This window comes from Camarhynchus parvulus, chromosome 3, assembly GCF_901933205.1.
Source record: "Camarhynchus parvulus chromosome 3, STF_HiC, whole genome shotgun sequence".
Classification (NCBI taxonomy): Eukaryota; Metazoa; Chordata; class Aves; order Passeriformes; family Thraupidae; genus Camarhynchus; species Camarhynchus parvulus.
The window spans coordinates 45,558,045-45,585,960 of record NC_044573.1 but is presented as its reverse complement, the minus strand read 5'-3'; the positions used below and the strand labels follow the sequence as shown (position 1 = coordinate 45,585,960).

The 27,916-nt window shown below is 35.3% G+C and overlaps 1 protein-coding gene across 3 annotated transcripts in view; it reads right to left on the bottom strand.

The window, feature by feature from the left end:
- Nucleotides 1-27,916, bottom strand: part of FMN2 (formin 2) — a 154,494-nt gene that overhangs the window by 21,969 nt on the left and 104,609 nt on the right. For all 3 annotated transcript variants that reach the window (XM_030946252.1, XM_030946254.1, XM_030946253.1), the window contains 2 exons: nt 27,727-27,819; nt 12,136-12,187 (listed from right to left, as the gene is read on the bottom strand). In XM_030946252.1, coding sequence (XP_030802112.1) covers nt 12,136-12,187; nt 27,727-27,819 — 145 coding nt within the window. The remainder of the gene's footprint in view (nt 1-12,135; nt 12,188-27,726; nt 27,820-27,916) is intronic.

Sequence of the window (27,916 nt, the reverse complement as noted above, 5' to 3'; positions counted from 1 at the left end):
CTTCTAACAGTCTGACTTTTCAAGCATGATTAAAAATAAGACAGTGATGTTCACACTACCGTCTCACCCTGACATGGCAAAAGGCAGAAATCTTTAAACAGATTTCAGACTGGGTTTTCTATCCCTCATGTTGGCCCTGAAGAAGAATTAAATAACATCATCTTTCTCAAAACAATGGAAGAGTTGCTCATCTCTGACAAGTAAGAAAGGAAATAGGATCAGGAAAGATGCCTAGTTACTTTTCTTCTCCTTCTTGTCTTCTAATGTCTTTGGTTCAAGTGTTCGGGTAATTCAGAAAAATCACTTCAGACTGACGTGAGTTCAGACTCACTGCTTACTCAAATGTGGAAATTTGATGAATGAATCACTAGACTTTTATGTGTGCTCCCTTGAGTACAACTATGAGTCTATGAAAGTGATTTTTCTATTTGGAGGGAAGAAAGGAACGGATGTACCAACAGTCAAACCAAATTTAATCATATGAAAAAGAAAATAAGCTATTCACATTTCAAATGGCTCATTGACAGCAACACTAGCTAATAGATCTGATTCATTAGGAATATTTTAAGAGCAGCTATGGATTATTCAGCTTTTTTCTCATTCTATTCTGAAAATAGCTAGCAAAACGTTGCACACAGTAATTCCAACTCAAGCCTGCTGTCTGGGATGCATTGGCTGGTTTATAAACGTGTACTAAAGCAAATCAACAATACTAAGGCAGCAGTAGTTTCATCTCAGCATTATTTGACCAGGCTTCCTTGGCCAAACAAATAGCAAAGTAACCATAGGTACAGACACGCCCTGGCTGACCTTTCTGAGAAATGATGAACACACACACAAACACACATGTATCTGGTTTCCCCACGCAGCAAACTAAATCACCTGCAAGGGTGAAGATTTGCTCCAATGTGGATTTAAAAGTTTTTCTGCTCTGCTTAATAATCTTCTGTTTAACAGACTACATATTTTGGTTAAAGTTTGAACATGGATATTCTTTTCTATTTTGGCTTTATGAATCTCTAAGCATCACTTATGTACATTAGTGATAAAGAACAGTTAGTGTAAATGGTGTAACTTGTTAATTTTGTGAAGCAGTTGTGTTTCAGAAGCAGTTCTAAATCAGGCTGAAACTACTAAAGTACCTTTTATTTCAATTAAACTCATGAATAAAATTTAGAACTAAGCACATTCTACCAAAAGAAAGAAGGTAAAAGGGAAAGAAAAGACTATATGTGCCTACTACTTTAAATCTGACATGAGTCTTATTTAAAGCCAAACTGAGTTGATGGGCTGTAAGCCTGTTGACAATGTTGATCCTGAATTGTTGTCTATATACAGAAGGTGAGTACAATATATAGGTAACAGTATTTCCTTCCTGAATGCGAATAATTTGAATAATCATATTAGTATGTGGTTTGTTTTATAAAGAGGCCAAGGCTTTGTATCTATTTTCCTACTGTATTCAACATCTGAAAGCAAGAGTTAATCTTCAGACAGAATACCAACCAGTTCAACATGGTCACATAAAGTATGTAAAATAAAAGAGTACCAATCCTGATGATTGAGATAGCACAAGACTGCTAAGAAACTTTATATGCACAGCATTTTGTAAAGGGTGTAATTTTCTATTGATGTATTCTGTTGAGGGTCCTTCTCTCCACTATAACTTTACATCACTTTCTTCACCTTTTCTTTGCTTTTTAAAAAAATGTATAATTTATTCTCCTCACTGCAGTCTCTTGTTCTGCATAATTATAAGTGAAAAAATGCAAAAAATAAGTATAGGTTCATTCAAGATATCCAGTACTGAAGGCTGGTAAAGAAATTTTTTCTTGTCCTTTTATTTCCCCCCCTTTTTATAAAAAAATAAAAGTAACTTTCTTATATTAAAAAGAAAGTTGAGATAATATGCCAGTTTAAATTAGCTTCCAGAATCATTAATCTCATCTTTCATTTGCCAATTTATATTGTGTAACTGTGTATTTTGTAATATTGTTCCTTAGAAAACAAAGGTCTCAAGAGATTTTTTTCTTCCCTCTAAAAAAAACCTGCCAAACATTTGCAATGCTTTGAATCCTAAGTCATCTCCCTCATGCCTGGTCCCTTGTCTCCTATAAATTCATATTAAACAGAAACACTTTTTATTGCTTCAACCATATGAAAATTAGCAGCTTCAGTAACAGCAAAAAAATCCCTCTACCTTTGAAGCACCATTTTTTTTCTCCCAACAAAAGCTCAACAAAAAGCATCCAATATGAAGAACAGAAAATTATGTTTTGACAGGCCAGTCTGTCTTGTTCATGAGAATTTTAACACCCCCCCTCCCACTACTAGGAATGCTTTACAACTTTAGTGATGATATGCACTGATCAATATTATCAGCAGTACATAATTATTAGTGACATGAATGCAGAACTTCCATAGTTTATACAAATGGCAGCAGATCCTGTACCTGGATGCTGTTACATGGTACAGAGCATATACTATGACTCAGACTGTTAAATTCCATAGGTATTAGGACTATAGCTTTGCACTTAAACATTTTGGGAAAAATAAATTTTTAGGAAGACTAATGATCTCAATCTGTTAACAGGGAATAAACCCTTCACATATCAGATTGCTACTCCAACCTCAATTTAAACTGCTGCTCCAGACCCTTCTATTTACTTAATTCAATGGGAGAGTATTTCTTTATTCCTGTCTTTCAGGAACAAAGTGCCTCATAACGCCAGGTTGCAAACCAGCAAAATAAAATGGCCATAACTAAATTAAATCGTACCTTTGTTGAAAGCTGAATGTGAGCACTGAGACTTTAAAAATCTTTATTTTAGAAAATATTTTTATCAGGTCCAGATTAAGATATATTGGTTGGGTATGATGAAATTTGCCTAATCTATCCTTGTTGCTTATATCTTCTGTAAACATTAGGCTATTAGGGATCATGGTTAATACTACATTTAAAAGGCATTCTGCAAGATCTTCCCTCACTAGTTTAATTATTTTTTAATTTGTATTTTTATTCTCATTCATCTTTAAAACAATAGGGTACAACCTGGTCCCTCTATACCTTTGGGTAGATTCCAGTTTTTTTTTTGCATTACTCTGATACAAACAAGTGCTCCACTGATATAAAAATACCATCTTTTATCCAAGGTGGCATAGGATTAGGTGCTAAATTTTATCAGGAGTGAGCTATCTTGGCAAACAGAACTTTTCTGGTGACAAAAAAAATACTGTGTTGAAAAAGCCGTTCTGAATATACTGAGTCAGATTCCAGCCATTTGAAAATCAAAGATCACGAAATGTAGGTTAGAGGTATTTTTGCTACCTTCATTATATTGCATGCAAAGCATTTGTCAGCTACATCTCACCCAGTGACCGGGGTTTATGTGAACCTAAATTTTGTTGTCAATATTATTAGTCATATTTCCATTCAAGAATATTATTCAGAATAAAATATGAATTAAGACAATACATTAGAAAGAGAACTAACTTTTGTCTTTTCTTTGCCTCTGAAGTTGTATTCTAACAGGCCACTCCAAGGAAAAAAAAAATCTAAAAATCAAGTATTTTTTAGAGTGACTCTTCAAATGCATTTTTTAGTTGCATGTGCTTTTCCCATGAATTTTAAAATTGCAATTTTAAATCAGTTCAAACTTTCTCCCAAAACCTTGGCTTGAAGTAGTTAAAGTTCTCTAGACGCACTGTTGTTATCTGCAAACCACTGTCACCTGATAAATGTATAAATTGCATAAATGTATAAATTGCATAAATGTATATGCTCTCTATCTTGGACTTTAATGCTTTTAATTCATGTTAGCATGGATATCATGCCCATGCCTGCCAGCTAAGCTGCTCCAGACATATGGCTAGCTCTGTGCTAAGCTAGACACAGGCAATATGAGCATGTGTAAAACAATACCATGTAATTTTGTGCACTGGAGAGTCAGGCCCAGTAACATATCCAAGAGAAAACTATTTTTCTCTCTTAAGAAGACAAACATGTGAGCTTCAAACATATTAAATAACCCTTGACTGGTTGAACTTGAAGAAATAATAAGGTGCTGTTAGACACTGAACACAGTGGTAGAATGAATTTCAACAGCAGTGGGCTGACACAAAAGCTGCTGCCTCAGTGCTCTAAGAAACAGCTAAAAGCCTCATGTGAAAGCCCAGCTTGACTTCCGATCTTTATATTAACACTCCTCATGTTCACTGGAGGCCTTCTAAGCAATCATTATTACTTAAAGAGGTTATAATTACATAAGGAATAGTGCAGAACTGTTGTACACTAAATATTGTGTTAAAAGCTTATTATACTTTTTCAATTTATCGATTACAGCCTCAGCCTTGTAATCTGTCTGCTGTCATGGTGTGGCTCATTTCTATAAGTGAATTCATGAAGAAGCATGGTCAGGGTTATCTAAGAAAATAATACCAATTATATAATGGAATAATGTTTTTTTCTTAAATCTAGAGCAAATTATTTAGGTATCTAGATGGAAACTACACACATGCTTTACAAAATTTCAGGTACACATAAGATTAGCTCATCTTTAAAAGCGTAATTCAGCAGAGATAAAATTTTATATATGTGCATTGACAAAAATACATTTTAAATATAGCAAGTGAAATGAATGTACAGCGTTTTTTTACATAATCATAATAATTTCTATTATGGGGCTCAAGTCAAACTTAGGTTTCAGTTTCTATTCCTTGAAGTTTTATTCTTTATAGAAAGAATTTAAAAAACTGTCTGAAATACGTGGCTATTATAGAACATCTTAGCATTTTAAAGGTCTTTTGATGCAGTTTCATCTTAACCCTTTGTGATTGCTCTGGAGAGCGTTCTTAATTCATTGTGCCAGAGCTCTCTCCTTAACATGCATCCACTCATATCATCATGGCCAGCATGACTATGAATAGAAGAAATTGATCCTTTGCTGAAAACAGAACTGTTCATGGGTGTTTTCATATTCTTAAAGTCAATTACAGAAAAATCCCGTGACAGGAAATTGAAAGACTTCAAAATCTGTCTTGATGAACTGTCAGGTCTTTATTTGCATTTTTCAAACTTTAAGCACTTGAGGTTCAAGTCTCAAGTTATCCCAATATATTCTCTTCATAGAAGTGAAAGAACCTTTCTGTACATGAGTACAGAAAATGGGCAGCATTTTCTATAAGGATTGCCCATGAAAAGGTGGCAGCCACTGCAATTAATAGAAATATTGTATTAAATAACCATATCAGCTCTGGATTTGTGAGTCATCAATATTCACACATCCAAGCAAAGCTAGAAAAACCATATTCCTTTGGCCTAAGAAACCTATCTCTGGGCTGTTCCCATCCCTTCCAAGGAGGCTTCATGGGGTTTCTGGTCTGGGGTGACCACACCCTAATAATTTTCCTTAGGAGGAGGCAGGAAATTTTACTTCCTTCACAGACTGATTAAGGTAGAACTATCTTTCAGGCAGCAGCTGAGAAAAAAAGCAGATGAGGTTATTTCATGAGAAACCCTCATTTAAGACATAGTACAGAAGGGATCTGGCCCAGTGAAGCTGTTTCTGAACTAGCTTGTTAAAGCAGTCAAGAAACAAGGCAATGAGGGCGAGCAACAAACGGAGGAAGAGCAAAGAGACAATGCCTTTTTTCCTAGTCACCTAATTTCCATATATGAGAAGTAGAACTATATCATGGATCAGCTTGTGGAGTTTCAGCAGTAGCTGATCCCTATGTAATGGATCAGCTTGTGGATGGCAGCCTTCCATCAGCTGGAAATTGTTATGGAAGGAATGACCTATATTGTACAGATTATTACTGGATAGTTCCCAGATGAGTTACCACAGCAATTGTGACCTAATTAAATCCCATCCCTGACGTTCTGCTTTTCTTTTTGCACATACATAACAACAACAACAACATAATATTGTAATACTTAAAGTAAATTGTAACCTGCAGCAAGGAAGAAAGGAACAACTCCAGTGGCAAATCAGCATAAGAGAGTAAAAGAGACACGTTATCCACATTTAAGTCACAGACCTTGCAAATGCAAACACTGACTATGAAGGTCTTAGGAAACAATCCAACCAAACAGCTCAGGTAGACAACATGATGAAAGAAAAGTCCTGCTGAACATAATCAGAAGCTGATGCACAAGGGAGAGGCACTGGAGCTAATCACACATACACACACGCACACAAGCGTTTTACTTCAGCTGCAATAGCTCAAGAGGAATATCTTGAATTTTTGAGGGCTACTCAGTGAAACCACCTGCTGAACATAAACTGAAGGCCAAACAAAATGTGACACATTGAAAGACTTTAATTCATGTACTATTTTCTCACTAATTTTACTAGCTACATGGTTCTTCTATTCTTTTCTCTTTTTTTAATCCTCAGTCTGATGCCATGACATTAGTTTTGGGTTGATCAGATCCAAGTTATTTTAACTATATTATTATCAGGGTGTTAGCTGTATTGTCATCAATGTTATTTAGCTGTGTAACTGCAGTTGCACCTTAAACTAATGTCCTTTACCTTTTACTCTAAGATCTAAGAATAAAGCCTCTACATGAACCTTTACATAAAAATCAGTTTACACTGCAGAATATTAGATCTCTGAATTATTCTCTAAATTATTTTTTCTAAATCTCTAAAATTATTTTTCAAAGCCAGTAGGCCAAAATCTTTAAAAGAAAAGATAACATTCTTACAGGCAAAAATCAATCATCTAAATGGTTAAGGACTTGTGTCACTTGGCAAATATTTTCAGAAAAGGACAAGGACTTCATCTTCCAGGATAAGACCAATTACCCATATTTTAGAAGAGACTTTCTGACATAACTAAACTGCTGGCTGAGTTTCCATTACTGCATATCTACGGTCCTGATATTTTGTCAGAGACGGATACTAAACTAGAATGATCCAAACTGTTTAACAGTCTGTAAGCTTCTTCTATACACATTTCCTCTGCTCAGCAAGTATTTACTTTTTGCTGATCCAACTAATGTATACCTAGGGTCTGAAATGTATTACCCTTAGTGATTCCAGCCTACATGCTGGGAGCCACACAGCGAGAAACAGACATAACAGTGAAGCAACCAACAATAGATGAATGGCCAAAGAGTAGTGAAAGACAAAGTCCAATAGCATATTCTTGCCTTTCAGTTAAAAGTTTCCTTCTGAGTTTTTTTTTTTTTTTTTGGTTTTATTTTTCTTTTTTTTTAACTACATACCTCTTCCATTCTAAGCTTTTCACCAGTTTATTTCTATCATTAACTCAATTTTCTCTTTAACTTTATAGTTCACTTTTGGAAACAATCCAAAACATTGTGTGGAGGGTAGCGAGGTGGGAGGAACATTTAATGTTTTAAAGGATTACCAGACTTAGGTGCTACATTTCGAGGTGTTGCTTTTCAGCAGTGCCATTGTACCATACTGTCTGCTATTTCTCTAAATGTCATCAACTTGTCAGCTCATAAGCAGGTGTAAACCTTTGTTCCTCCCGAGGTTCTCATGTTCAGTGATGTCAATGGAAGTCTGCAAAGAGTGTTGTGTCAAGAATACCGGGTTTTTTTTTGCAGGCAACTTAAAAGTAAACATTTCTCTTCAAAATTAATGTCATTTTGTTGCTACAGCAAAAGAAAGCAACAACACATTTCTAACTGGATTATTAAAAGTCCTGAAAACAGAAGAGATGCCTGGGAGGCTGCACTCAGAAAGCACTTAAAAGCCCAAAAATCACTGGAATGTGAAAGTAATGGAAGCAAATTATAAAATAAACCAAATAAAACTATCCAGACATGGAGAGATGAGCATTTTATACCAAGCCACACACATCCTAAATTCCCCACTTGATATTTACGTCAAAAGGCAAAAAGTCCTCTGTTTGACTTTTTATAAAATAAATATATATTCTCACAATGCACTGAGATTTACTAAAGAAAAAATTAAATTCTACTAATTTTTTTAAATCAGTGGTGTACAGAAAGCCAGGATAGCAAACAGAATTTATGTCTTTCCAGGTCTTGTTAGGCATCAACAGGAAAAACAGGTGAACGATTTTAAACCACCAGTGTGTGGGACTCTTGACTTAGTGACTTATCACTTCAAGCAGGGCTATACTATCTGAAATACTAAAAAAAAAAAAATCTTTAGTATTCTTTAATATTTCTAGCATACATTGCCTCTAACAGGAGTGGAATATGAGTTAATTATATGAAATATGAATAACTAATCTTTCAGTGCTGCTGAACTGAATTTAGAATCAAATGCTTCATTGTTAGACTGAGAAATGGCAGGAAAAATGAAAATCATTTGACTGTGTCTTGCATATAAAAAAAAACCAACTTAATTAAATTTTTGAAACCAAGTTCTTATTCCAAGAAGAGAAAAATGTTTGCAGATAAAGGAGAAGGAAAATATCATCTTAACTACTTCAGTGGAAGAGAGATCAGTGTTACAAGTCTGGATTTATTTTCTTTTTAAAAGGATGTGAATCTGGAAGCCTTCTAAGGAGATGAGAACTTAATACTGGGTGAGGTATTATAAGAAAAAGTAATAAAGTTACATGCTACTCCTCTGGAGCTATTCAGCTGTTGAGGTAGCAAGGCAGAGAATTAAGACCTTCAACTTGACTGAATGCTGTTTCCCGTAACTTCAGTCAGGTTGTTTGGCTATTGGTTCTTCAGAAATGAAGTGCAGGAAGAGGAGTAACTAATTTCTGATTATAAGTTTGCAAAATGGTATTTCTGCTGTTGCTACTGCATTTCATCCTAGCCCGGCAAATGAGGTATCACTTGTCATACTATTTGGATAATAATTTTGTTGCAATCTTGGTTCCTACTTGCTGTGGATACTGTGATAAAAGTCTATTTCATTATCTCATTCTGAAATTGTATTAAGCATACCTGGAAACAACAATACTTCAATGTTTTTTGTTGGTTTTTTTTTTTTCTGCCTAAGTAAAATCACATCTGAAAAGACGAAAAATATTTAACACTAAGTAAATGAAAATACACAAAACAGCATATCTATAATACAAGTCTTGGGATGGAGAACATTATTTCAAATTTAAAAATAAGAACAGAAGAAAAAATAAAGGGCATCGAATACAGAAGGATCTCCTTCCCCTCCTCCTCTCTCTTCTGTTTTACTTCTTTCACCTCCCCCCAAATGAGTGATTTTTTGCTTTAACTTGACAAGTATTTCACAGTTTCTCAAGCATTTAGCAATGAGGATCTAATTGGAAAGTGCCAGGTTCCTTCTTATTGCACTTTATCAATATTGTTAAGGGAATGATGTAATTGTTTGGGGTTTGGTGAAGACATTCCATGTCACTTCAGTGTTAATACCAGGCTGGAGCCTTCCTTGTCTGCCTGCGTAAGCTAGATAAACATAGACCTGTGTGCTTTCTTCTCATCTCAGGATACTTACTCGGAGAGATCTTGGAACATATGCCTATTGTGAGCTAAACATTTCACTTTTCATTTTTATCCATGTGCCAGAAATCCATTCCTAGGATAAACACTTTACATACTGACACTCTTAAAGTCACTAAACACGATAAATAAAGAGAGAATACATCATTTCAAAACTGATTAAACATTTTCTCACTTGTGACAAATGAACAGCTATACACTGTATGGAGTCCCTGGAGCAGACATTCCATTTTCTTTGTCTTCATTTTCTGTGTAAGATTAACTTTCCACATTTCAGCTCATCTATTGCACAACTGAGATTTTTTAAAATACACATTGCTGCATTTTCCCCAAATCATTATTCATTTCAGAAACAGTTTTTGTTATTGCTACAAGATCTTTTCTTTTGGATTTTTGTATTTCAATGGAGACAAACTAATAAAGAAAATACTACTACTAATAAAAAATCATGGTTTTTAATGAAAGCTAAAGAAATGCTCTCATGCAGTAGACCTGAACTTATACATAGGTTTCAACAAGGAAAATCCAAGCACATTAATCACATTAACTTTGCTCCATCTAATCCATCACTTTTCCTTGCACTACTTGCTTGTCTCGTCATCCTATGCACTGCTGTCTACCTATGATTAGTCAAATGCAACTAATCTTTTATTTAGCTTCTTAAGCTCCTATCATCTTTTTCATCCACTCCTGACAAAAAGGATCCCAAGCATTTTATTTTCAAGCTAAATTAAAAATATTACTGAAATAATCACACATAATACTAAAACTGTGTATGAAGTTGTCTCCAGTGTTCTAACAAAAAGCACTAATCTGATTAAGAATTTCAGTGGGAAGGTGGAAGGAAGAAAGAAAATATCCTTCCTAGACAGTCACAGAAAGGAGGAGCAATGAAGCAGAATTTTCTTCTTTGACAAATTGTGTAAAAGAAGCTGGGAGAAGAAAGAATTAGGGATTAAAGTCAGAAGAAGCACAGCAAGCTGAACAAAAATCCCCAGAGCAGTTTGCTTTCTTCCCCCATCAGGCTAATAAAACCAGTAGAAAGTTTTTGATATGATGGTTCCAGTCTTGTCAGGGAAAAAGATTAGAAGGGAAAGTGAATTAGATACCAAAAGATAGTGATAAGTCACAAGATTTCGGAACAGATTGAAGATTCCACTGTCATTAGATTTCTGTCACCTTTGGATTTGTATTCAAATCCACTTTTAACAGGACAAATATTTTCCTTAAAAGAACAATTAGGCATCACAACAATCTCCTAAGAGTGCCAACTTCTCTCAAAGTTTTATTGTGAAGGAAAATTTTAAAGATAAGAATTATGTAACCGAGCAGCTAAACAAACCTAAGAAATGTCAGGAATGTCTTTCATATACTTGAGCAAGAGGCATGATACCAAGCCAAAGCAATAACACCCTAATATTATCTTGGCTTGCTAGAGCATTGTGCTAACAGCACCAAGGTTGTGGGTTTGATCCCTCTATGGGCCATTCATTTAGGAGCTGGACTTGATGATCCCTGCGAGTCCCTTCCAACTCTAAATAGTCTGTAATGAAACTTAAGGCAACACAGACCAGTTCAAAGCAGCTGTCTGTGATTCTCTTATACTCCCTTTCCACACCCCTGATGTGCCACTCAAGGACCTACCATCTCCTCACAAGTAAGAATGGAGGTTCTTGTGGCACTCACTCCTCTTGGCTTCTTTTTCAGGTACTATCCCAAGGTACATGGCCCAAGGAAATAGAGAAAAAATGTACCAGGAAAGACATCAACCACCCTGTGGCATTACTGTAGGTAGCAAATTTGGGTGTTGAGGCCATAGAATGGCTGACAAACCTAGTAAAAACTAGAAACTTTTATAGTGATATCTTTTAGAGGAATCCTATTGAGAGACTTCGTAATTCTGGGAATATAGAATGGATATATGCATTAGTAGTTATTAAGTAATAGTTGTAGCTAGTACAAATAGAAAATGCTATTTTCAGTGAAAGAAAAACAAATACAGACTCTGAGTTTCCCTAAATTTGGGCTATAAATGCTGTGCACCATATTTTGATCATTTGCTGGGACTGATAAAAATCTTTCCCATTTAAACACTGCTGCTAGAGAAGTCTCCAAAAAAATCAGAACAAACCACATGTTGTGCAATGGAGTGAAGTTCCCAGTTTTGAAAACTGTCTCAACTGCACACAAAGAAATTTAATGAGGTATTTTGCTTTCTGCCACAAAAAAAAAGTATTTGCATATCTATTAGCAATTCTACAAAGGAAGTCACATTTAATTTTACATTTCATTTGTTTATTACAAAAAGTTTTTTTTTTTTACTAAAATGGACATTTTACAAGCACAAGAAATGGTACCTAATAATACTTGTTTGGGGAATGCGAAATACCTCTCAAATCACCACGATACTGGTGTAGTATGAACAGTGTTTTCTAAGTCCAAATGGTATACTCTGAATTTATTTTTACATAAGGTTAATGCATTTTCTGAAAGACAGGAGTAATGTACAATATTCATTTAAATAGTTTCAATCTTTCTTCATTTTCAAATTAAAATTGACAATAACTAAATATCACTTTCTTTCTGAGTGCATTTCTATACCACTCAAAAACACAGTAATGCTGGCTACCAATACATCAACTGCTAAAAACCCCATATTTTTCAAAGAAAGGTCTTATGACATTGCTCTTTCTTACCTTTTATGTGCTTCTGTCAGTGACTTCTCTTCATTTTCTTGGTCTATTTTGGCTGTAAAAATACAATCAAATAATTAGCAACAAGGTAAAAGACTGAGATATTTCAGGATAATTTTAATTTTACATATGTCATGTGTAAAATATATAGAAACCACCTGAGGATATACTCATGTAGATCAATTCTGAGAAAAAAAACAACCAACCAACCCCCCATTCAACAAACAACCACATAAACAAAATGACACAAATTTTGATAACCCTATTAAAAAGGAATCCAAAACCACCACTGCAAAAAGAAACCAATCCAAAACTCAAAGCCTTGAAAAGGAAAAAAAAAATTCCAGTAATCTAAACAACAACCAAATAATGAAATTGACTTAAAAGCAGATCTTAAATAATGATTCCAAAAACTCAAATAATACGGGAACTTGTCTATCAAGAGGAGGAAAAGCTGAGGAAAGAGTAGGAAAGATTCAGCCTTACAGCTTTTGTACAAGTTCTGTGGCAATTACAAATGAAAACTCTTCCCTCTGCCTGCACACACATCTGTTAGCGAAGTACTAGAGCTGTAGCAGGCCCGTATTGGAAACATGATTAGTTTTATATGAAGAATAGTAGCGTTTGGTGATCATGTGAAGGAAATGACAATAAGAAACTGTCCTTCCCACACAATGGTGAAAAAACCCTTCCATTTGCCACATGTCCTCTCATAATTTTTTTGCCCACATTTCACTTAATTTAGATGACTGAAAGAACACTTAAAAAATCTACAAGAACGTGCGCGTTAACTTAAGTATCACCGATGTGCAAAGCAATTGTCCATTTGCTCCGAGCATGAGCGTAGGTGAAATTTATACTTATGCAGTCATTCAGGTAATACAACTTAAATCTCATTTAAAGTCTGCATGCTTAAACAAAAAGCTCTTTTAATTTGGTACTTGATTCTTTGTTCAGTCTGCTAGACTTCTGGACTGTTAACTTGCAAGAAGAATTATACTATTCCCAAGAGTCAGAAAGTTTTGAAACATGAAAAGGCTCTGAGCTTTCCTGGTAACAAATGTCAGTGCTATAACATTCATATAGAAATCTAAAAAAGAAGAAACCTTTCAGCTATTTTTTATTCCACTTTCCAGACTTAGCCCTACAATATTAACTCATTAAAATTATTTTTCTGCATCGTAGATACACTGTCTTTGAAAAATTTCAAATTTGTTGAAAAAAAGCAAAGCAATGGCATAATTAAGATACAAAGATAATCACTGTTTTTCAGTTAAAATTTTTCAATCAACACTAATTTACAAACATACAGTCAAATAGGCATGTGAAATCTGTAGCAAGGAAATACAAACGGAATTGCCTTATACTTTCCCCAGTCACAACAATGATCAGAGCTTTGTCTAGTGCTGCAAATGCTTTTTATTAGTAGCAATATAGTCTTTTGAGCAGTAGCACTGCTGACTACTGCCCAGATATTTGCAGTGGGAAACATTGTATTTAGTAATCATTACTTGAAGACTTGGGCCCCACCAATGTCATCCTGAAAGTGAAAAAAAAGTCCCAGCAAACCACAGAAAACCTGAGGGAGAGATGGGTAGATGTTCTCAAGGAAATTGAGGAGCACGTGAATCCTGAATGATTACAGGTTTCAATACCAACTTGAATCTTGGCCCAGATTCTTCAGAAGGTTGTGAGGGCTCACAACACTTCTGAGTGAACTTGAGCCCAGTGCTGAGTGAATTTGGGCTGACTTAAGAGTTTTTCTTGAAAGCCTTGCATTGCTTTGGATAAGAAACCAGGTGAAATGTGGCAGCTTTTAGAGAATTTCATTAATGCTTTTCTTTTTTTCCATACTTTAATCCTGAAAAATCAAAGTATGACCTGTAAAAACACATAGTTCAAAAGAGAAACTGCACAAACTCTCTGGATGAAACAATATCAAATACCTCATTCTGCATTAACACAATCACTAAGTGTCTGTGGATGCAACTCTTAAATAATTCTATTACTGAAAAATGCAATTTGGACTTCTTTCACTTAAACAATGCTTAGAAATAGAGGCTACCATATTCCATCCTACAACAGTCTTGTATACTGTTGCATACGTCGTATTTTTAGGATATAAATATTTTTATAATTTCCAAGATTGATGGGATGGAATATCATTAGAGTTGCCTTGTTTTAGGTACTTGCTTCTTTATTTCAAATGTTCTGCACAGGTTTACAAACCATTGTTTACCCACCAGTAATGGAGCAAAAATTCCACAATTTATTTCTCAAAAGAGTGTAAGCATATTATCCTAAGCTTATCTAAGCATGTCAGAATATCCCCATTTGGGCACAAGTTTCCTTTCAATTAAACAAAAAGAACGTTATTGTGGTCCAGAGAAGAAGAAAAACAAAACAAAGAAAAACAAAACCAAGTTATTTCTGGCATCTATACTTTCAATGAATTAATAGAGAATTGGTATTGCACAATGAAAAGAAACTGTAGAAACCTTGAATGACAGAGATGCATGTAATAAAGAATTTTCTCTGAAGAATTTCCTTGTAGTTTGTTCCAAATGCAATGATATTTTTAATCCTTCCTCATTTTACCAAAAAGATATTAGGCAGGTGAAAATCTAATTTGCAACTCTTTTGCGTTATCATTTATCTAGACAGAAAAAGTTAAAGATATTATGGAAACAATTCTTCTTCCACAAGTCAACAGGTGGCACCAGTGAAAGAGAAAATATGGTATATGCACTCAGATCTGTCTCTGTCCAAAGAAAATAATCAGATGACTGCTTTTGCACTAGACACAGTAAACATCCAAGAGCTGTGGAAAATGGCTAGCTGAAGATATGCAGTGAAATTTAATTGGCAAGGGAAGAAAACCTCCTGCTACCAAAACAACAGAATTTTTACTATCCTGGATACCTGGATACAATGGAATAACTATTAGTTGTTGAAGCAGCTGGAGATTGTTATAACCTGTACAATGGGAATATTATCACCTGATATTAGTGGTTATATGTACTCTGCTCAGTAATAATCACCCCATTGGTAAACTACTTCCAAATACATTTTCCTCTTTGTCTAGGGGCAGGAAAAATTTAGTTATGATGGATCCAGTTGAATTGTCCCAGAATGCATTATACTTCATAATTTCACTCAGTATCATGCATATATATTATCACTTCCTCCTCCAAAGCAGTTCATCACAGGTATAAAAAGAGTGCATGGAAGGCACTGGTTTGGCTTCTTCATTCTTGGCATATATCCATTAAGTGCCAAATGCCAGCTAAAAATTGCCCACTTTGGAGGAACATTCAGGGGAAAAAAGTGCACTTCCCTGTTACAAAGACAACACCTATAACAGGTGACATGAAAAAAAAAAATTAGTAGCTATACCCAGTCCACAATGATCACAACATAGTGATCATCAATGGCCAACACAGAAAAATTAGATAAATCCTGGGATACCATGGCAGCTGACTGTATCTGAGCACTCTCTTCTGCCTCTATAATTACTCTCTATCTTCGAGAAATAAGATTATTTCAAAAATATTATTTTATTTTCTTTGAAAAACATTAAAGAAACCTTGTAGTCATGCAGTATCCATATCTGCCTTAATATATATTTCCAATCCATCAGCTAATATAGCAGTGACTGCTTGCAAGTTTTCTGATAGATGTAGGAATCTCTGCTTTTGGGTTAGTTTTCTTCCCAAATATTTTATTGGTTCATCATCTTTTCTAACACTCCCAGCTAAGAACTTGATTCTTGACACTAATTGCTGAAGTACATCCAAATAAACTGTTCTAAATCTATTAAAGACTATATTATACCAGGAAATACTAACTCCTCTATTTTGTGTAATACATTGGTAAGCAAAAGTAGCAGATTTATATGTTGGCCTTCACACACTGTATATATTGTAAGACTTTTCAAGCAGCTTTCATAATCCTGAAGGCATATATATTCTGAAAAATCTACTACAAATTATAGAGTTGAAAAATAACCTTAGGTCACATTGAAAAACATGGCCATCTCAAAACTCACAGCAATTTAGAGTCAAAGTGACCTCTAACAGAGTGAAGCGACCTTATCAACGGTTTACAACATGCACTGATTTAGTTATATTTTCCCTTTTTAGTTTGAAAGCATCTTTAATGCCTTCTCGTTGGATGACATTCCACTGTTTGCCTGCTTTTTCCATTAAGATACCTTCAGATTATTTAAAGTTGGTCTCCTTTTAGAGCGAAGTCTATACTTCCTAAACACTTTATATATTTGGTCAAAATTCAAGTACATTCCTTCCTCCCTACGTCATTGCTTACCAAGTGTGAGGACTGTACTATATCCAAGGCTCTTATATAAATTCTTTTAACTACAGGACATATGTATCTCTTCAAAAATTACTCACATCAGACGTCCTAATTTCTATTCTATCACTTTTTTTAAAATTTGCTTAAATTTACTGCTTGGTGTTTTATAATTGGGGCATAAAACTTGATTTCATGCAGTTCAAAATGAGCTTTCAAACAAGATCACACAAATGAAGTCTAATTAACTGAATTCTCAAATCTTCTGTCCTTATCAGCACATACCCACATTCCAGAATGATACATGTCATTGTTTTGTGTGTTTGCTCTTACCATTCTTTTTTTGATTAGAGTCCTGCAAATGTTCCATATAAACATCTACAAAGGCACAGATATGAATAACTATACTAAACTGACCTATGCGTTTATGAAAATGGGATGTATCTCACCAAACTGAATGTGAGAAATAGACACGGGCATTTTAGAAAATGCTGGTCTTCAGAAGAACTGTAAAATTTGGTTTTCTGTAAATAGTATTTTGTTTTCAAGAAGCCTAGAAGATTAAATTAAATTAAATTAAAAGGGGTTCAAAGGCAAGGATGTAAACCATTGATTGACCACGAAATTGTCCCCTCTAACCTCAGTGGATCATTTTGGATGTTATGCTAAGTTCTCTGCAGAAATCAAGCCACACTGTGGATGAAGACAACTGCCAAGTATCCTCTCATTTTCAGTCCAAAAAACTTTCTCTGCTAGTCTCCTCCAAATTTAACCATTATATCTTGTGAACTAAATCTGACTTTTAAAAAAGCTAATAACATGAATATATCTATTTTCTATACATACAGACCATTTTTCCTTTGGACAGATATTGCAAAATAACATCTGTTGTCTCTATTATTAGTTGCTGTGATTTCTTGTTTGAAAGTGTGATATTTCACTGTACCATCTCTTTCACAGGATTAAAAAAATCTAAAAAGAAATACTTGACTTACAACTAACTGGAAACTCAAGACAACTGTTTTAGACTAGGATTATTGTGTTCCAATGTTATATACATATTATTAAAAAGCAGGAAAATTTATAGAAATCCTTTTTACTGAAAAAAAAAAAAAACAAATAAAAGAGAAAACAATCAATAATATTTGTACAAACCCTTGTTGGAGATTTACCAGGATCTTTAAAGAGGATATATTTTCTTCTGCACTGGTGATCACTGAATAGTAGCTGAGGCTTTGAAAATATAACAAATATCTCCACTGGCAGAGGCATAATTTCAAAAAGTCCTAACAAAACTAAATTAAGAAAAAAATTGAGGGAAAATTACTTTTTTTCTTAAAAAGTGTATGGAACCTCAGGCAGTTCACCTGTCACTTTTGACCCAGTTTCATTAAGGCCTGAGGACCTGAGGTGCCTGACAGAGGCCATGAGGATACCTTCTGTAGGTATCTCAAGCATGTGACTAGGACAGAAGGAAAATGGATATAGAGAAAATTCTGGGTGAACTACCAGCACAAGCAAGAGCATGCAGTTACTCTGTCATTATCAGGGTCTAAGGTCCAAGTTTACAAGAGCTCTGTCAGTGCTTCTGAGAAAATTCCCCTATTCTCCTTGGTAGTACATATACTTTTAAACACCCTCAGGAAACACCAAAATAACGCTTTTTTTTTTTTTTTTGGCAGTTAGCATACTATTCAAGACTTTGTTTTGAAAAACCTTCAAACGCCAAAGCAGAATAGCAAATACACCAGAATCAATAGAAAGTTCTTGAGAAAAGTTTCTTTCTTCCCCTCCCCCTCTACCGCTACTCCCTTTTAGACTTTTGAATATGTTTTGACTCAATTTTTGGATTTTGTTGGTGTTTGTTCTCTTTGCATGTTTTATTTAGTGTGGTTGGGGCATGACTAGCACTAGGAAAAATTAAGCCATTTTGGATGCACACTATCAAAAAGGAAGTGGGTTTTGGGGAAGACTGAAAAGTTAGACAATCATTAATTTTTAAATAATAACAGGGGCTTGTGCTTAGTGGCTTTGTGAAAAAAAAAAACAAACAAACATAAAACTCAAGCTGAGAATTGAACCTGAAGTATGCAAGGGATTTGATGAGAAAAATAGACTCAAAGCTAGCAACTAATAAGAATTATCAATGTCTTCTATGTATAAATGTACTAGATAAGCATAGTCAGACAACAAGCTGACCTGTTGGTGCCTATTCAGAAAGTATTCTAAGTAGACCTTGTCAGTCTACTCCAACTGCCTTCAAACACCCTGACAGAGCTTTTGTTCCACCAGAAGTTTTTGTTGTTGGTTTGTGGTATGGTCTTGACCCAGTGATTACTGTCTGTAGTCACCGTCTGGCCCCAATCCCTGCTGCAATTTAAGCTATTTCTGCTGAACCAGTTTCAAAGAGTTATGAGTAAGGAGATGCACAAAACTGCCATCCCTTCTGATCTCCCAATCTCTCTTAAGGGAATATCACATCTTCTCAGGTAATTGAATACAGCAATGCATCTGAGTAATCTCAGATGGAAGGCAACAAGAATCCTTTCATCTGCTTGTCTATGTCCTAAATCTTTCTGCTTTCTTCCTCTCTTTTTATTTAAAGTGTTAACTAGTATTTGTTTATAATTAGCTATGAATGTGCTTTCCAGTAACTTTCAAGTGGAGCCAGTTTTTTTTTTTTTCCAACAGATACAAAGCCTTTTCAATGACTCAGAGCTGTGTTACTATAGTTTTGAGACTTTCTATTTACACCAAAAAAAGATCTAAGTACATCTGGATAGTTATTATCAGGTAAATTCAGGCTAAGAAATCTTTACAAGAGTATAAAGCAGGATTTCTTCTGGAAATCTTATCAAGAGTCTTATATCCTTCCATACTTCCTGTGACAAATTAATAAAAGGTTGTAAGCATGAAGAATACCTATTTCCCCTCCCCCATTTTGTGAGATTTTTATGCATACAGGCAAGAGAACCGTTAAATAGAACATTTAAATTTAAACACTCAGACCCCAATTTCTTGAATATAGCTTGGGATAGAGCATTCCAATATGCTGAATATTTTTCTAATGGTGTTATTATTATTTTTTAAACCTATGATCAGATAAATACATAAATATTTATATTGATTCCAGCCAATTATACTTCCTTATGATGTTATACCCTCACACAACAGGAATACAAATTATGTGCTAGCTCCATAGATTGTGAGCAAGATTTATAGAAACAGACCTTAAAACTTCATTGAATATGCAAAAGTAGAAACTTGAACGTCCTTAAAAGTTAAGAAAAAATTAAACTTAATAGTCTATAAAAGGAGCTTTACTTTTGATTCAGTATTCATCAGCAAGTGGTCCAACCACACTGCCGAAGTTGCAGAAAGCAAGGACTGAAAGAATAAAGGAGAAGACTGGGTTTGAGACTAAGGAACCTGAAGGTACACAAGCTCATGGGGCCTGATGAGATTAATCCATGCCAGAAGAAGTGGCTAAGCCACTATCCATATTTGAGAAATTGTGGCTGTCCAGTGAAATGTCCAGTGAAGTTTCCAGTGACTGGAAAAGTGGAAATACAACCCTCCATTTTAAAAAGGGAAATAAGGAAGATCTGGGGAACTACAGCCCAGTCAGTCTCAAGTCAGTGACAGGCAAGGTCATGGAGCAGATTATCCTGAAAACTCTGCTAAGGCAAATGGAAAATAAGAACGTTATTGGTGACAGCCAGTATAGCTTCATTAAAGTGTAAAGACTGCCTGACAAATTTGGTGGCTTTCTATGAAGGGGTTCCAATGTTGGTGGGTAAGGGAAGAGTACTGATGTCATCTGCCTAGAATCATACAAAGCATTTGACACTGTCCCACATGACATCATTGTCTCTAAACTGAAGTGACATAAGCTTGACAGAGGGGACACTGGATGGATAAAAACTTGCTGATGTTCACACTCAGAGACTTGTGGTTAACAGCTCAATGTCCAAGAAGAAAGCAGTGACAAGTGGAATGACTCAGAGATTGGGACTTTTAACAGCACTTTTTAACAGCTTTGTCAGCGACATGGACAATGGGATTGAGGGCACCCAGCAAGTTTGCTGATGACACCATGTTGAGTAGTGCAGTCGACACCACAAAAGAAGGGATGCCATCCAGAGGGACCACGACAGGCTTGAGATGTGGGCCTGTGTCAACCTCACAAAACTCAACAAGGCCAAGTGCAAGGTCCTGCACCTCAGTCAGATCGATCCTAAGTACAAACACAGGTTAGGCAGAGAACGGTTTGAGAACAGACAAGAGGACTAAGACCTGGGGGTGTTGGTTGATGAGAAGCTCACCATGACTGGGCAATGCATGCTCACAGCCCCAAAAGCCAACCATGTTGTAGGCTGCATCAAAAGCAGTGTGGCCAGCAGGTGAAGGGAGGTGATTCTCTCCCTCTACACTGCTCTTGGGAGACCCCACTTGGGGTGCTATGTCCAGCTCTGGGGTCCCCTAAGTAGCAACCTTTTGGAGCAAGAACACAGAAAGTGATAAAAAGGCTGGAACACCTCTCCTATGAAGACAAGAGAAAAGAAGGCTTTGGGACCGCCATACAGTACTTAAAGGGGGCTTACAAGAGAGTTGGTGAGGAACTTTTACAGGGACATTTAGCAATAGCACAAGGGGAAATGGCTTCAAACTGAAAGAAGGTACATTTACATTAGATATAAGGAAGAAATTCTTCACTGTGAGGGCAGTGAGACATTGGAACAGGTTGCCCATAGAGTTTGTGGATGTCCCATCCCTGGAAGTGTCCAGGGCCGGGTTGAATGGGGCTCTGCGCAACATGGTCTAGTGGAAGATATCCCTGTTCATGGTAGGGGGTTGGAACTACATGATTTTTAAGGTCCCCTCCAATCCAAACCATTCTATAATTTTTCAGCCTTAGAAGGATGACATCTCCTGTCAGCTGAATTAAGGGAGAGAAAATTTGGACCCAAATACAACATTTAAAAAACTCTGAAACATAACAACAACCAAAAACCCCAGCAAATCACTCCATCATACTTAGTTATATATTTTTAGCAGCTACTCACTGTAATGTTGTCATGTCACATTCACATTTAGTGTGCAGCTTTGAGCTCCTCACATGATGTTCCCTGCTACTGATATTAAATCCTACGCTGCTTAAAAGTCTCAGTCAGGACTAGGCAGGAAACACATGTGAAGTTAGACAGCATACCTATGACTAAATATACATCTTCAGGTACAGTAAAGATCCAGCAAAAGAATTGCTCATCTGTGAGCCTGGACTTAACAGTGCTGAAGAACATATGCCATTGTGATTAGGCGTCATGAAGGACCTAAGTGCTCTTAAGCTTTGATGTCCTCTTATTTTGCATTCTTCATCCCAGGAACTATGTAATAAAAAAATCTTATTTGATTACATTTTTACTGGAGAAGAGATTTAGAATGTGAATTTTCAGACTTCTCCAACTATCCAAAAAGTTTTTAGTAATTTTTTTTCAGAAAGCATTTTTTTGCACAGTCTTTTGCATTGGATGACTTGTATCATGCTACTGTGATACTCATACATCGATCTGTTCTCATGTGATGACCTTTTTTAACTCTACCACACCTGTGCTGTCTGAAACCACTGTGATGCCTACAAAAATGATTATATGAGATCCTGTGCCAAAGGAATAAAACAGCTGACAACCCCAGTCTAAAATTTTGGCCTTTCATGGACTTTGAAGCAAGTACAGGCTAATTCAGTGAAGCCTGTCTAGTGTTGCAAATACAACACAATCTGAATTAGGATTATTATGTAAAAATGCACACCAGTGGAGGTGCTGACATCTGAAGTGGGAACAAGTTTATATCATGCTGACGTTAAACTATTTATCAGCATTAAGATGTCAGTGTGAGATTACAAGAATACTTTCAGGACAAAAAGAGCAAGTTTTAAAAGCTCCTTCAATAATTCAACAAAAAGAATATTAACAGAAAAATGCAAACATTTATAAAATTAAACTGCTTAAGTTGAATTCCTGCATCTTACATTCTAATGAGTTTATGTTGCTTGCCCTTCATATTCCTCCAACATTTTATTCTCAACGGAAGAGAAGTATTTTTTAGATATTACTAATGAGGATATTTTGGTAATCATAATAATATTTAAAGTGAGTGTCTCCACATAAATTACTAATATCCAACCTCTTAATGCTCCGTACAATTTTTTTAAGAAAAACAAAAACATATTTATTCATACATCTTCTTAATCATGCTTCAGTCATACTTTCCTCAAATTATTTTTAGAAAAATTATGAACTACTGCTATGTTCTCCCTTATATTTATCAAATTATAAAAACAATATTTAAAGAAAATGAAATCTGCAAAATCAATCATTCTGGGTTAGAAAAGGCCAGAACTCAGATTACCATAGCAGCACTCATTTTGCAATCATCTACAGTATTTCTGGAGCCAGGAATTTAACCCAGACATCCAAGATTCAGCCTGATGCTTTAGTGTCATTCCCAATTTGATGATGCACAGCCTTTTGCTACTTGACCTAAGAGAACAAGTCATGACCAACTATCTGGTTGCAGCTACAGCGATAAATAGAACTCATCATGATTTATACATTCCTTTAGTAACAGTTTAGAAACTGGGTTCCCGAATGCTCTTCCAGGCAAAAGAAGGAGATAGTTACCGACAGTTCAACCGACAATTTTAGCATCTTTATTCTGTAAGATCATGAGGATGTGACTAGAATTAACGTCTGGAGAACAGTCTGTATTCTTGGGTCCAGCAGAACAAAACCTGGTGCTTGTATTCACTTACAATAGCAGAACTGCAGTTTTGCAAATTTAGACTAGAAGGAACCAAAGACTGAATGGTTACCTTGTGGTCCAAAACTTAAAATCACACTGGAATAATTCTTATTGCTTTGGAATTAACTAGCCAAACATCAGAAATTTTTGTTTTTACTTCTGCAAACAATGCTTGTACTTCTCCCATGGCATAATGTTTTTTTCTACAGTCTAAAACGAATCATATTGGCTTGGCTTCTTAATATGATGTAGGATGATTTGCTCAGATTTGAAGTCTGCAACATTTTCACAATTTATAGACTTTCAGTGGAAAAGCTGTGATTTCAACATACTGAATCTTCCCATTTCCCAAAAAAGACTTGCTATTCTGAGGGAGTGATGGCTGCTACCTCCTGCCATAAGTTTCCTGCTTTATCAATCTGGCAAGAATGCACAGCCTAGACAGCACCTCAACAGCAGACACCCAGAGTCTGCTTTTCACTGCAAACTTAACCACAGTTAAAACCTGAGGACTACGAATCATTTGTGGTTCATGCACACACAGTTCTTTGAGTTTGAGCTGGCTAACCTGTCCAGCGGGGACAAGGCTAAAGGATTACTAACTGGTAATGAAATTCCTCTACAAACCACGTGATAATTACTACCCTCAGCATTTCCCCACTGTCTAATGTCAGACTCATTTTCACCAGAAAAAGAAGTGATTTCTGAAACTTTCCAAGCTGGTAGATGTGATCTCCCATGCATTTGCATCCCTATCTATCCATAGCTGCATATGGAACAATGGAGACAAGGTTCCCAAACAGTGCTTTGCTTTCAATCTCTCTCATTCAAATTGTGATAACTTGTGAGGAATAACTCAAAGACAGAAAATGTGAGTATATATGCTATATTGGGAACATGCAAATTTTAAAATCCTACTGTTTGGTATGAATAAATTTTCATTGGAAAGGACAAATTTTACTAAATTTCACAGTTATATATTACATATTGGAAATGCTTAGGTAAATGGCAATAAAAAACTAAATAAGAAACAAAATTATTTAGAAAAGTTGTGTATTTTCTGACTACTTATCATCAATATCCTTTTTTGAAGCAGATTTTCCACCTTTTTTTTTTTATTTTTCCCTTTTTAAATTGTATGACTATGGCAAAGTTCAGAAAAAAAAGTTGACATTTGTAAGAACAAGACAACCATATCATACATTTAATGATTGCAGCACGTGGACTCAAAATGAGAACATTAAAAGAAAACAAGGAGGAGAAAGCATGGAAGAAAATAACCTGGAAGAACAGAGAGAATTTTGTTGGAGGTTTTGAAGCACACAGACCCTCAAAAATTCACTGCATGGGGTAAATCATGCTTGCCAATATCCACTAAGCCAATGTAGAAAGGAGAGCAGAGGTAATTTAACTTTCTGCTAAGCATATTGATCACTATAAGAATGATCATGAAGTCCCTCAAGAAAGGACTGGCATCCTGTCACTAATTTGCATGCTTTAATGCACATGCTGGTTGTTTATCCTACTAACTTGGATAGCAAGGCAAATACTGGACAGCCTTCATCACGCAGACCACTACCACTTTAATCTAAAAATTTCATTATTCTGAACACATTCTTGTCTCTTTCCCTTTAGCTTTCAAATGAAACCATCTTTACAATCAAGCTAGAAATATACAACCTTTTATATATCTCTATATTTGTTTTGTCTCTGATGAATCTAATAAAGTGTTAACATTAAAAAACTATTTTTTTATTAATACATCATTAGCAACAATCAGCTAGACTTGTTGCAGTAACATAACTCAAATTATCTAGCTGTGTGTGGCAGTTACTATTCTTATAAAGCATTGCCTTTCTAAGCCCTTGCCAAGGATATTTAATTTGGTATCCAAGTTTTCTTGCCTATGGGAAAACCATTTTCCATTTTAGCTGCTTGCAACATGTATAAGTGAATATGCTGTAAGTAACTAGCTCCTTTGAACTTTTGGGTCCCATTATGCACACAAGTTATCTACTCTGAAAAGGCATCATATAAACATGCCAAGTAATTCAACCTTATGAAAAATGCTTTTCATCTGAATTATAAGTTAAAACTTTTTCTGACTTTAGAGAAACTGGAACTTGAAAAGATAAAAACGTAAAGCTTGATTTTTCTTTGCCCAGAGCATATGTTATATAAACAATAATCCCCAAAAGGTGCCAAGAATTGTCCCTCTGTTTTTCTAAATGATCATGTGTGCAGTCTAGCTGAAAAGACTCATCGATTATGTCTACACAAACAACAAAAGCCCCTAGAAAAAATATCTAGATCAAAAGCTTGTCAAACACTGAACAGGAAAGAGAAATCCTGCTTTAAACATGGCCTCTTTCAAGTCGGAATTCAATCCCATGAAGTAAAAACAAAGGATTTCATAATGAAAGGTATTTAAATTACTTTATTTTTGGAACTTAACCAGGGATTCTTTCTTGCTATATGTTAGCCTTTGTCTTTCTTACATTAGGACAGAATTCTGCATAATAGGCCCTACAGTTTAAAAAAATGTAGAAATTGTTTAGTCACACTTTACTGTGTTCACAATACACATTTCTAATTATTTTCCTCAACATGAGACAGTGATATTTTTACTGACATTATGGGTTTCTCCTTTTGTCAAGCACCCAACAATATACACTATTAATATGGGAACACAGCAAACCTCTAAATGGATGTGATGGATATCCTTTTTTCTTTTCTTTTTCCTCATCCTCCTAAAGTACAGACATGTAATCACATAGGAAATTGCATATCTTTGCAAAACCAGATCACTATACAGCATGTATAAAATTATATTCTGGACATTATAGCCAGAAATCATAAAATAAGCATAAGTATAAAGTTAGAGACTTTTAAAAATATGGTTTTTAAAAGAAAAAACAAAATCTGAATAAATTTTACTTCTGCTGAAACATAATCATATAATAGAATGGTTTGGGTTGGAAGGGACCTTAAAGATCATCTAGTTCCAACCCCCTTGCCATAGTCAGGGACACCTTTCACTAGACAAGGTTGCTCAGAGCTCCATAACCTGGCCCTGAACACTTCCAGGGACAATCCCCATGTTTGATTTCCTAGTCTGTTAATAAGGCTAAAACTACATGATTTACAGTATGCCAACAGTGATATCTTGCAAACTTGTGATTTGAACGTCCCCTATCTATACATAAAAACTATAATATAAACCTAATGCAAAACACTTGCTACATGTTCAATCATACCACTACTGAAATATTTGTATGCCATACATACATAACCAGAATTTAGTTTTAAATTAATACCTACTATTGCTGGAGACAACATCCTGTTTGCCAGGCTTGGCTAGTAGACATTTGTCTCAGAAAATATCAGTTCATATTTGATGATTAAAAATATTGGGTGTGTTCAATTTATTCCCTGTAATTGAGAGTCCCGTAGCACGGATCAGCACATGTGCAGCCTGGTTCCGTCCCTTCCAACCCAAACCGTTCTGTAATTCCATAGGTATTCCACTTATAACATTTGGATAGATAACCATCTTGGGTACTCTAACCAGGAAGACATATCTGACAGGCCTCTCAAATACAAAGCTCATTCAGTTAATGACTATTTCTCAATATGGTAGCTCTAGGTTAATGAATTGATCAATCAGCACTAGAAACAGAATTCCCACATAATGCCTGTTCAGGAGACAACAGGTCTTCGATTATAAGAGGAAATATCAAAGCAGAATGAGCAGCAATATGTTAAAATTATGTTGGTGTACTCATCAGGGTATTTTAACCCTGATGCATTGAATTCTGACTTATATTAAAAAACAAATTGGTCAATGAAGAGTAGAATTTCAAGAGATTCTCTCACATTCATTAGTGAAAACCTAAAGTTATCCATATTTCCTATAATCTTGTCAAAGAAAGGTCTAGTAAACCATAGTCTATTCATTTTAAAGGTGTTTTTCTAATATTCAGGATGCCAGTTGATCCTGAATATTTGTAATATATTTTTTATTGCAGTGTTATTCATTAAACACTTCCAAATATTTCGTATGGATTTGCAGTGTATCTGAAAAACCTTTAACTACTTTTGTTATGCTTATTCCATGTTTTTGGCACGTACAAAAGAATTATCTCATTGGAATGAAGTTAATGAAACAAATTCAGCTTCAGTAATTTTTCAAGGAACAAAGGCTGTAAATTTGTTTTCTACTGGAATGTTGAACTTAGAAGATCACACACTTAAGCCAATAGCATTTGTCTTTGCTGTCATGCAAAAGAGAGTGAGTCACCTACAGTACAAGAGAACAACTTCGCAAATCTGTTAGAACTGTGTGGCATCTGATCAAACTAATTCATGTCTTTCTATGATGCCAAAATAAACAGTCCCTTTCCCACAATGTATAAACATTGTTCCCATAACTTTCCTTTGAAATGTCATGAAAAGGTTAAGCGACGTTTCATTATTTACCTTGACTAATGAATTGCTCCATGTTGTCTTTGAAGGGCTGTAGGTGCTCTTCTAGTGATAGCTGATAAACTTTTGCTGCTTCTGTCTCACATGCTGAAATTGGAGTAACAGATTAGTTTAGGATGACACATCATAGCATGGATCTGCATACTGTAAGAAAAGACACTTTAATTCATATCCAGTGAAACTG